This window comes from Chiroxiphia lanceolata, chromosome 16 (genome assembly GCF_009829145.1).
Source record: "Chiroxiphia lanceolata isolate bChiLan1 chromosome 16, bChiLan1.pri, whole genome shotgun sequence".
Lineage (NCBI taxonomy): Eukaryota > Metazoa > Chordata > Aves > Passeriformes > Pipridae > Chiroxiphia > Chiroxiphia lanceolata.
Genome location: NC_045652.1, coordinates 9,605,915 through 9,617,748, shown reverse-complemented (window position 1 = coordinate 9,617,748; position 11,834 = coordinate 9,605,915). Strand labels below are relative to the sequence as shown.

General features: G+C 39.1%; 1 protein-coding gene across 1 annotated transcript; it reads right to left on the bottom strand.

Moving 5' to 3' along the window:
* Positions 1-686: 686 nt before the first annotated feature.
* PMS2 (PMS1 homolog 2, mismatch repair system component) lies at positions 687-11,722 on the bottom strand. Its single transcript, XM_032703407.1, has 15 exons — positions 11,608-11,722; positions 11,240-11,379; positions 10,573-10,659; positions 9,722-9,824; positions 8,813-8,996; positions 8,151-8,318; positions 6,868-6,965; positions 6,274-6,373; positions 5,895-5,979; positions 5,350-5,502; positions 3,443-4,337; positions 2,465-2,632; positions 1,881-1,981; positions 1,617-1,786; positions 687-1,231 (listed from the first exon to the last, which is right to left on the bottom strand). The coding sequence occupies exons 1-15, from the start codon at positions 11,625-11,627 to the stop codon at positions 1,088-1,090; spliced, it is 2,616 nt and encodes an 871-aa protein (XP_032559298.1). The 5' UTR covers positions 11,628-11,722; the 3' UTR covers positions 687-1,087.
* Between the last annotated feature and the right edge of the window lie 112 nt (positions 11,723-11,834).

Sequence of the window (11,834 nt, the reverse complement as noted above, 5' to 3'; positions counted from 1 at the left end):
CCCCGCAGCGCCCCCTTCCCTCACGGCCCCCGCCGGCCCTCAGGCCCCGCGCAGGCGCAGTGCGGCGGCGCTGCCGTGGCCATAACGACGGCGGGTTTCACACCCTGCGGGCAGGGCTGGGAATTGCGGCTCCGCACGAACATCCACGATTTACCGAAGGCACTCGGCCCATCCGCGGGGCCTGGACAGGTACACACCGTGTGTATGATCTGCCACGGGCGGCTCCGAGCACGGGAGGAACAGCAGCAGCATCACGGCCACGGCAAAGAGAGGGACAGAGGGAACATAACCCATAAACACATGGATTTCTTAGGTCAAATCTTGGTCCTACCCGACGTGGAAGAGCTTAGCCATCTGTTTTAATGGTTTCGGATTCAAAGTAACTATTTTGGTTCTGCTCGAAATTTCCAGAATTTATCGGCAATTTTGCATTCACTGTCAGAAAAGGGATCCCTCTTCTTGATAAACAAGTTTGGAATATGGAAGAGAACAAGTCTAATTAAAAGTAAATATGCCAGATGAATTATTCTATTCAAGCCTGAAACACAGACACCAGTAAGTTAATGATTAAGTGCAATATTTATGCTTGAGGTAATTATATAATGAAACCCAGCTTTAGTATAAGTAAAAAAAAGTACTTTATCTTCTCTATCACTTTCATTTGCTTTAAAATTATCATATGCAGGATGTATAAACACAGAGGAGTTAGTATTTGTTCTATGGCATTACTAGAGACTTAAATTCACATTCCACTTCATTTTAAAAATCAGTGTATTTGCTGTAAATGAGGTTCATCTACTCATGATCTTTATATATAAACATCTATATTTATTTTATGAAAGTTTTGATTGCTGCACAAATAAGTAATACACATAAGTAAACTTCAGTAAAAGTTATTTACACATGAGTTTCAGTATTGCTGACTTGAGAGGAATAACAATGAAACCCTGCTGAATGCCTTCAAGTGCTATTGTTTCCAACTTTGAAAACTGGCTAAAATCCTTTTACTTAAAATAAAAGAGTCACGGTAAAAGCTCAAAATGCCACCAAGAATTAAAATTAACAATGTTAATAAGCAGGAACTGACTTATTCTGGTGAAATCATGTCTAAACTGACTATGTGTCTCATAGTAGGCCTTCCATGGGGGCAGTTCCAGGGATGCTCAATCTCACCCATGTGGGTGATCAGTTTTCTCATTTCCTGCACGTTCAGTGCAGTTCCAATCATCACCTGCAAGGAAAGGAGAAAAAATAAATCATTATTTCCTCTCTCCATACTGACAGCTGACACACACCAGAGCAGTAATTCAGCCACTGCAGCGAGTAAGTTCCGTGCAAGGCATTTAAAGCAAAAAAACCTACCACAGGATCATAAGACAATACACACCTAACACAGTGTTCATAAGTGCACCAGTTTGGAACACAATAAAAAACTACCAGAAATGTTTCCCCAGGTTCCACTAGATAAAAACATGAGGAACAGAACAAAGGATATCAGCTGTTGACACTCCACAGTAAATAAACTTCCCCTGCAATGCATATACAGAGATAGGCACCTACAATACATCAGAAAATCTGGCATTTATTTGGAACCAAGCATCAACTGCAGTACTTACAGACTTTCTGCAAGCTCGAGAAGCAAACATCTGTCTGACCCTGGAGGGCCTGCACATGACTCCAGGGCAGTCACTCAACATGAAGATCAGCTCATCGATGTCTTGGGGACCAAAAATCCAGTTTTTGCTTGTTGGCAACGATACCAATTTAACTCTTTGAGTTACAGGAGCTGAAAGATTTGCAATGATAATAAAGATACAGAGCAATACAGGAAATTACTTTTTCTTGAGAGAAAAACTACTTTAAAACTGGTCGAAACTCACCATTTTCATCTATGACAAAATCAAACCCATTTTTTTTGAATATTTCCAGGTTTTCAATCAATACAGTTTCATTTACTGCTGTTAAATTGAGATTTTGAGGCCTGAAAGAGAGAGAAAAAGATGGTATTGCATAGGTACACAGTGCAGAGCACTTAAGACAGGCTTCAGAAGCAACCTAGAGATGCTAATACAGAGCTCTCTCTTGAAACATTTCCCTCTGCTTTGTTAAAAAAAAAAATCTCACTACTGAACAGTTACTTCCAAGTGTTACTCAACAGAATTAAGTCCACTGCCAGCATTCCTTGTGCAGGAACAGTCTCCAATATCCTCATGGATGCTTAACAAACTGTGGGTTGCCATGTAAGGCCACTGTGAGATCTCTGACCACTGCCTTGCTGCACAGCTACAACTGCATCCAGGGAATTTATTTTTCATGTGAGGGTTGACTCTTTGAAACACTGAATACAAAACCAACTTTAGTCTCAAGTGTTCTGAATGTGTGAAATGCTACATAATCAGTTATCCTTCTGAAACACTGAATTAAGCTTAGAAAATGTTATTGTTATAACACTGGAAATACTTACACTATCAGCTTCTGACCTTGGAGAACAGTGTGTTGTTGCAACATCTCAAAGTTGTATTTCTCATCAGTAGCGTGTTGGTCAATTATGAAAAGATCAGAATTCAACTTTGTTATTATAAACCCTAAATTGAACTGGCCAATGATTTCCATTTTTGCAAACATTTCTTTACTGTATACAAAAAACATAGAGATTATAAATTACACCTCTTCAGTTTTCATGTTAAACTGTAAAACTTGTGCAGAGCACACCTCACGTTAAAAAAAAAAAAATCACATTTAAGTGGGATATAAATGTGGAAAAGTAGAGTTATCTGGGATCTGCCAGTGACTGATGAGGCCATATCTGGCAGAACACAATCCATCATTAAGACAGGACTCATTCAGGATTCTCCCATTTGTGATAATAAAATTAGAAACAGGCAGTACAGCAATAGTCCAAGTGAACAGTACTGAAGATGGCATCATGGTTTTGAAGGCAGTTGCCTTAATCTGCCTCCTTTTCACAATTACAAAACTTTCCTATGACATTCTTTAAATCCAAATATTAACAAATCACAGACTTTTACTGTCCAGTGACCATCTGAATGTAACTTATTTTTCCAGCCATGTCTCACCACATTTCACATTCACACGAGGAAGGAATATGAGCTGTACAGTCTTTTCAGATTGTTCTTATCTGTCATGAAATTTGGTATTTCTCTGATTGCACTGTAGTTTACAAGGCTGAACTAAGCCAAATCTATAATGTTTGTGGCCTTTTTAGTGCCTTTTCCACATTCTGTTTGCACTTAGTTCAAATAGCTGCTCTGTCAGTAAAATAGCTCATCAAATAGACATTTTAATGACATTTAATAAAACACAGACCCAAAGCTAACAGGTACCTGCAAGCCCCCTGCCCGCTCCCAAAGACAGAATTTACATTTTTCCTTAACTCATTTTATTAATTGGTGAACAAAATGTGTTAAGAAAGTGAAAATACCTGATTTCTTTTCTTAGTTCATCTTCTGCTACTTTATTGTCCCCAGGACTAATTTTTGCTTTAAATCTTCTGTAATTTTCTGTTTCTGTCCTTTTCTGTTGTTGCTGTATTACCTTTTTGACCTTTTCTGCCAAAACCTTCATGGAGAATTCAAGAGGCACAATTTTCTTTTTAACTTCCACCAGTACATCAGCAGAAGTGTTCTTCACTTCAGGGTATTTACCTGCCTCCAAATCCTCTGCTTTGCTTTTAAAGTTTCTGCTTTTAAAACGTTTTACTCTTGGAGAGGAACTATTGGCTTCTTGAGAGAACTTACTTTGGTCAGTCCTGTCGTTCCCTTGATGTGACTTTGGTTCAGTGCCCAAGACCTGACCATCACAGCCCAATGATTTCTTATTGCACCCAGCAGTTTGAAGACATTCACTTTGAAGTTGTTCTTCTGTGCTACAGAATTCTTCTTCAGAATTAATTGCACTTTCACTATTGATGCAGCTCCCAGCCTCTGGTGTACTACATCCAGCATCTGACTCAGAAATGCTACAGAATCCAGAATCTGAGTTATCTTCTAATTTTCTCAAATATTTGCTCAGAATTGACACCTTTGAGTCCATCTTACGACAACCCCCAGGCTCCTTAGTGAACACAGCTTTTTGAGTCTTTCCAGTACTCACAGTGGTATCAAGTAACATTTGTCTGGGGGAACTGTGCTGCTGTTTTACCTTTTTAGGGCTTGGAAAATTACACTCTGGTGTTTGATGGAGAGAGAAGGACTCCCTTAATCCGGCAAGAGTCATTGTTCTTTTGCCTTCACTGCTTGGACTTTCAGTCTCAGAGTCAGACAGCATTTCTACCTGAGGCTTTTCTGTCTCTTCAGGAAGTGTCTTCTTCAAATTGCCTGATAAAAATCAGAATAAAGAATATTTCAAGATTTTAAGTTAGCTGGAAACATGAATTAAATGATGTGCTTTAGTAAAGGGAATGAAAAGAGGTAGAAAAATAGCAAACTGCTCAAAGGAGCCCTTAAGCTTCAGACAATGAGTATGGGGCTGAAATGCATTAATATCAAACAGAAAAGCAGCTACATCTTGAAGACACTTAATGGCACTAGTGAGAATGAATTTATAGTCTCCTTTTAACTGGAACAGCAATCAGTCCCATCAGCACATTTATTTATATTATCAAAAGAGTTCAATGACTGAGTGACAATGAAAAGTGAATTGCTCTTACATTTTAATGGTCATTATAAAATTCCATTGGCAAAGTGTTAGGGAGCTGACACAATAGGCACTTGTAATATGGGATCTGCAGGTTATTACAGGACTTCAGCCTCGCAAACTGTCACTCCAACATGTATTTTACTAAAGATTAATTTCAAATAACAGTAAGAATCAGGCTAAAGCTGATTCTATACATCAGTAAAAAAGAAAATTAGAAGGGGTTCTGTTGAATGAAAGGAGGAGGATGAGGTGGTGTTAACACAGAAAAGCAATTTTGAAAGACTGTACAGTCACAACAGAATCATCAATTCCTTAGATATCATAAAAGAATCTAAGTTAAAATCCAATAAACTCATACTCAATTTTCAGATTTTATTTATGAGCCCTTAACTATTTTTTTCTCAAGGACATTTACGTAAAGGAAACACAGATCTCTTCCAATATCTTGGGAGAAATCTTTCAAGCATTAACTATTAATTTTGTGTTAATTTTTTTCTCACAAAGTTGACTGGAAATCATGCTGTGCTTTCATGTGTCATTTCCCTAACAATCACTTAATAACTTAAGGTCCTTCTTTATTTTTATTTATTTAGTAACTTTTTTCATGTATTCTTTGAGTTTTTAAAACCACATATTTCCATCTTCAATTCTCTACCATATATAACACACAAAACTTCCACACTGTCCTACCTGCAATGTCCAGAAGCTTCTGATTGACATTCAGTTTGTTAACATCACTACCAAACATTTGCATCAGAGAAGTTTTTAGAATTGCTAATAAAAACTTTTCTTCCTGAAGTAAAATTTGCCTTTTGTCAGGAGTTACATTAATGTCAACACACTCTGGAAAAAAAAAAAAAGGAAAAATAACCACTTAACAAATAAAATGAAATATTACTGCACAGAATTATCTTCTGTTTTGTTTGCTGTTTTGTCTGCAACTGTCTCAATATTCCAGCAAACAAAAACATGATACAAGTTTTCTTGTACTTAAGCTAACTTTAAGATTGCCTTTTTTTCATTTTTTAAGATAAGAAGTTACTTTTGAGTATAGAAAAAGAGGAGGGGGAAAATAGTGGAACCACTTCTAGACCCTATCACTCCCTCACCAACTGTGGATAAAAAAATCCCCAAAGTGCAGGAAGTCATGCAGATGAAAGCTACAAAATTCTCTACATAAAAAATTCATTGAATAATAAAGTTACTGAAATTACTGAAAACTATTCATAACTTACCAGAATCTACCCCAATGTTAAGGACAACAAATGGGTACTGGTGTTTATTGTGTAAGTGATAAACTTCATTCACAATCTTGACAACCTGCAGAAAAGATGAAAAAACCAAAAACTTCAACACTATTAGCATCTATTTCCCACCAGTATATGTTAATTAAGTCTCTTCAAAACAATTAATGCTCTAAATCTTATATTGTGTGATTGAGCTTTGGTTTGGACAAACAGACACAATGACAACAAAAACTTGAGACACAAGAACTTGCACCATCAAGCCACAAACACATATATGAACTACTCATACAGCATAGTGAAATCCTGAGGTTTTCAGAGCAAATTGAAGCAGTTAGTGATGGTAATGCTGGAAAAATGAAACCCTCACCTTTGCTGGGTCACAGGGGCGTTGGTTGATAAAGAAAAACTGTCTGTCTGTTGTACTCCTTCCAACACCGTGATCACAGCGGGAAATGAAGCCTGTGATTCTGTTGGGTAACAGTCACATAAGGGTCAGGGAAAATGGAGGAGAAAAGCAAAAGAAGAGTATTTTAGAAGGGGCTTAGAGAAACATTATTACACAGCATCAGTAAATATGTGTATAAGTATTTCCTCTCCCAATTCCTTATCTGACAAAGGCTAATTGTTCAGCTCCAAAAAGGCATCAGACAATTGAAAAGTAGCTTGCTCTGGTTTCATAAAAAGTAGCATTTGTAATTTTTCTGCTCTGAGAGCAGAAGAGAGGTCAGCTGTGAACTGTCATTGGCAAATAGATGCATAGCAGTTTTGTTCTTCCCAACACCTTGGTCATGAATTACCATCTTAAATCAAGTGATGGTCTTTCCAAACTGTACACCAGTATTTACTATGCTCTTCCTGGTTACTTTAATACTATTGGCCACCACACTTCCTTTTTTTTTTTTTTAATATTGGTTTATGGTAAAATGTCACCAGCAACAGTGGTTTGTACTTTCCTAATTACCTGTACAGATTTGGTGGCATGTCAGCAGTGTTGAGTCCATATTCTTCACAAACAGCTTCACTAGGAGGGAGCTGAACAAAAGGAATAAGGCTCTGCAACTTAAAAAAAAAAAAAAAAGAGCTGGAACATCTAATCTGCACAGATTTTCCCTTCTATTTTATTGTTACTTATCAGCCTTAAAATTTATTTGATAAAATGGTGGGTTTTTGCTGACCAAATCAAACACTTAAAATACCCAAACCTACCAGAGGACAGTTGCACTGCCCACTGAGAAACAGAATAATGCCTGAATGAACGGCTGTTCTCATCCTCTGATATCACAACCTTGGCCTCAGTTCCTTCACAGACCCTGGCTTTAAAATGTACACAGACAGAACAACAAAATGATTGACAGTTTGGACTCTCCAGCTCCACACATATGACCTAATCATGTTTTATGAAAAAAGAAAAAGCCAAAACAGTAACAGAAGTTTTGAAAGAACAATTAAACTATTAGAAAATATGTATTATTTCAATCACAAGCTCCCTAAGAGTAGCGTTGTTTACCACAAACATTTTCCCAGTCATGCCACTATGATTTTTCTGCCATTAGAGCACATTTTACTGATTTTAAATTAAGTATTTGATACTACAAAAGCAGGCTATAAGCTAAACATTCCATTCAGATACCACTCAATTTTCAGCTGTGCTTGTGGCCATGTGGCAAGACAAAGTTACATCTTCCATCTCATCTTTCAGCCACAGCATGAACAGGCTTTGAAAGCTCTGCATGGGCACTTGTGGAGGGAAAAAGTGCTTATCAACAACCAGCAGCTGTCAACCACTCAGTATTTCTGACGGTTGTAATATACAGTTGTGGGAAGGATGTTTTTAAGCTCTTTTTCATCTTTGCTTTCATCTAGAGGATAACAATTATTTTTATAGCTATTACCTACAAGGCATCAAAGTCTACACCACTTTTAGGATTTTTTAAATTGCTTGTTCTTGTGACCTACAGACCATTTGCTGGCTCTTAAAATTGGCTTCAGAGAGATATTAAGCAGTAACCCCAGCTCCTAAATCATTCTCTTCCATCAAAACATCTCTGAGCAGACTCTGGAACCCAAGAGAATCCGTGGAGGCTGCGGTGTTTCTCCTTTTTCAGCCTCTAGAGTTCGCTACAAATCAACACTTGCTCCAACCTCTCCCGGTTTTAAAGGGTTCCCACAACCCTCGGCTTATTAGATAATACAAATCTCTCTACACAGCTCCATTGTCTCTCTTTTCAATAACAAAACTGATACCTGTTTTTGTCCAAATACTGCTCCAATGTTTTCCTTTAAACTAGGACTTCCAGCAGTGGATATCACACAGCTTTTTCTCCCTTGGCCAACTTGATTAGTGCAGTTAATCCGCACTCCTTTGGAAACGATACAGTACGCCTGCAACAGCTGGACCATTTTTGCATATTCCTATCAGAGAAAACCAGAAAAGTCATATTTATATGAAATGTCTCCTTCTAAAGCATAGATGCATAAACAAAGCATTCAGTATTTGCAGGTAACACAAAAAGGGGGGGGGTGAGTTTGATAACTTTTAAAACCTTTACAAAGTAAATTTAAATATATATATATGTGAAAAACAACGCTTTAAAAACCAAACAGCATGTTTAAAAGACTGATATTTAGCCACGACACAGCAGTCCCTGATTTTGAAACACACAGAAGTGATGATGATATGGATCATTTTTAAAATCTGAAAATTCTGAATGCACCTCTAAGCCCAGTTACTGCCAAACAGGAGAGAAAAGCAGACAAGGAGACTCTTTTCTTATTTGATTCAGATTTAAGATGGGCATGAAAATGTCAGACATAATCAAAGTATTCTGCAGAGAACTGAATTTCATTCAGCAGGAAATAAATTCTGGGGTGTGACACTCCTTTGGGTTCAGAATTTCTGACCATACCTTTTTAATGTTTCTCTGGAACTCTTTATGCCGCACAGGTAAGGTGTAAAACAGCTGCTGCACACTCACAGTTGTGCCTTGCTGGCGGGGGAAAGGACTTCTCTGAGTGATTTTACCATTGTGATCAAACACCAAACGAGTCCCAACCTTTGCTGACTTATGACAGGTAAAAATGGTAACATCACTAATGGAAGGAAAGAGGCAACAGAATCATTCACTGAGCACTGTGTTATCTATTCCTCATGACAATCAGGCATAGAAACTACAGCAATACTATTCATTTAATGAAAACTAACACAAACAACTAAAAACCCGCCCTTCAGAGTAGTGGAACGTTTTCCTAGCTACCACACAAACATTTTTATTTGTATCCCTTTCATATAAAATGTATCCTCTCTTGTAAAATGCAAAGTTAAAGTCTGGTTTTGATAGATACCAGTAGGACATTCTCCATGCACAGCACTGTGGACAAAAACTGATTTAAAAGGTATAGTTGGTCTGAGAGGAATTTAAGTACAGTTTTAATGAGTCACAGAGAGCAAACAGCACTTAGATATGACAGAGCTTTACATCAGAGGATCAAACACTCATGGAAGTACACAGATCCATCCTGTAAAGATCTGCATACTTACATTTTGTACATAAAATGACCAATTAGATGCTTAGAATCATAGAGTAATTTCAGATGCTTAGAATCATAGAGTAATTTCAGATGCTGAGAATCATAGAATAATTTTGGTTGGAAAGGACTCAGGATGTCATGCAACTTACTGCTCAAAATTGACCTAACACTAAAGAACTGGAAGTTTCCAAAGCCTTGTTTTATCAATATTGGTAAACTTAAAAGGTGGGTTTTGTTGTTTTTGTGTATATAGTAACTTTCTACTAACAATAAATAATAATAATTACCTTAATGCACACAGTGAACTCAAAGCTTCACCTCGAAACCCAAATGTTTCAACATGTATCAGGTCAGAAAAATCTTGTATCTTTGATGTATGATGTTTCAGAGCTGGAAAAGGATATTTCCAATAGATATTTCATTTCAAAGTGACACTGGTCTATGCAAGTAAATTTTGCATCCATGTCGAGAAGCAAAAAACCTTCTGTATTATTCACTGTATTTTATATAACGATTAAAGACAAAATACTTTCCTTTCCCTTTTTCCTATAAACAAGATCTCTTTAAAATCCTCAGATATATCTGTTATTCCATCCTCACAGCCCAGTTGTTACATGAAGAAAGAAATATGATTTCTGTTGCAGTGGTTAGTTAGATTCATCACACAGTATTGCTTCTGCTCCCACCCTGTGCAATTTAAAACTAGCAAATGCAAAATGTGACAATCAACACAATGTCAGTTCACCTCCAGCAAAAACTCCAGTTCATAATTCACCTCTCCAAGGCAGTCACTCCCATCAAGCTCAACTCCTTCAACAATGACTGATGATTCAACATGAATGAATCTAAATGAATTCTAGGATTTTCTCCTCTGTGATTATTTCTATTATTTGTGCTACTTAAAAAAAGCAATCAAATCAGAGACTACTTCTGAGCTACAAGAAGTATAACCACAAGAGGACTATAGAAGTCCAGTCTAGTTTTGCTCAAGCCTTGCAGGTCACACACACATTATGTAAAAGCCAAGTATCCATTAAATAAGATTAAACTTTGGAAATTTGTTTTGAAAAAGTTGCTTTCTTACTGAAATTTGCTTTCAAAATGTCCAAATAAAAATTATAAAAAAATTTTAACTTACTCAAGCCTTCAAAGTTTTCCTCTTCCACTCCATCTCCATTATCCGAGACCTCTATCAGTTCTGCTCCATGATCTTTAAGTTTTATATCTACAAAATTGAGTCATATTTTAATTCAGTATGTTTACACATGGTATTCACTATAAATTCTGTACCTGAAGTAAATTTATCAAATAACAGTTTTTCATGTCAAACTTGAACAATAATAATAATTAAAAAAAAAAAAATCCTGATAGCTGACAAAAGCTAGGGTAATGTAGTGCAAACCAGCCCGTACTTGCAGGTATTCGGCTTCACTGAACTTCTGCCGGAAGAGAAGTTTTCCCAATTATCCCAGCCACCATCCTGGGAGCTCTGGAAACTGCAGCCCTGCCTTAACCCTGTGCGAGCCCAAGGCTGGCAGAGCCTGATCACGGCTGCTGCACAGGCCACACACCTTACCGAGTGGCCAAGGGGGCTGCAAGTTAAATAACACAAACTCACGTGCTTCTAGGAACGCAGCTGAATCTTGGGAATCAAAATATTTTATTAATCTGACCTGTAAAATCACTGCAAACGCGCTTGGCCCGCACAGTATTTGCCCAGATTTGCTAACACACACACTCTGCTTTGAGGAAAAAGACGTACTTTAGAAGCCTATGAAAAATTTTGAAATTCGATGAAGAGTTACCGATGTTGGTGGCTCCGGCATCCAGGCTGTTCTCCACCAGCTCTTTGACGGCAGTGCCGAGGTTCAGCACCACCTGTCCCGAGCAGATCCGATGGACAGACTTGCGGTCGATGGGCCGGATGGCTCCGGCGGGCGGCGGGCTGGGAGAGGGACGGGAACACACGGCGGTGAAGTGCTGGTGCCTCGGGCGAGGGGAGCAGGGAGGGCAAACACCGGGGGGGCCGCACCCAAACCCCCTCAGGCTTCCCCGAGCGAGGGGAGGCGGGAACCGAGGGGGGCCGGAACCGTGCGGGGAGCGCGGCTGCCCTGAGGGGACAGAAGCGGCCCGGGCGGGGGGTTCCGAGGCAGGGCCCGGGATAGGCACTCACCAGAGCTCAGCCGCCTCCATCGGGACCCCGACGGGACGAGACGCGCCCAGCTCCCCTCAGGCTCCGTCCCCGCCGGGTCACAGCCCACCTGCCCCACAGGGCCCCGCGGGCTCAGCCCCGCCCGCCGCCCTGTGGGGACCCGCTCAGCCGCGCCACGCTGGCCAATGGCGGGAAGGCGTGGGGGAAAACCGGCGTTCTATTGGTCATCGCGAGTGTCAGTAAGGCGG

Bases quoted from the DNA above. Each gene is read 5' to 3' on its own strand.
- PMS2 (XM_032703407.1), bottom strand. From the start codon at position 11,627: ATGGAGGCGGCTGAGCTCTG. The intron at 10,660-11,239 runs GTAACTCTTCAT...TCAATTTTGTAG, and splicing joins TGCCGGAGCCACCAACATCG to ATATAAAACTTAAAGATCAT. The intron at 8,997-9,721 runs GTAATTATTATT...TCCTTCCATTAG, and splicing joins AGTTCACTGTGTGCATTAAG to TGATGTTACCATTTTTACCT.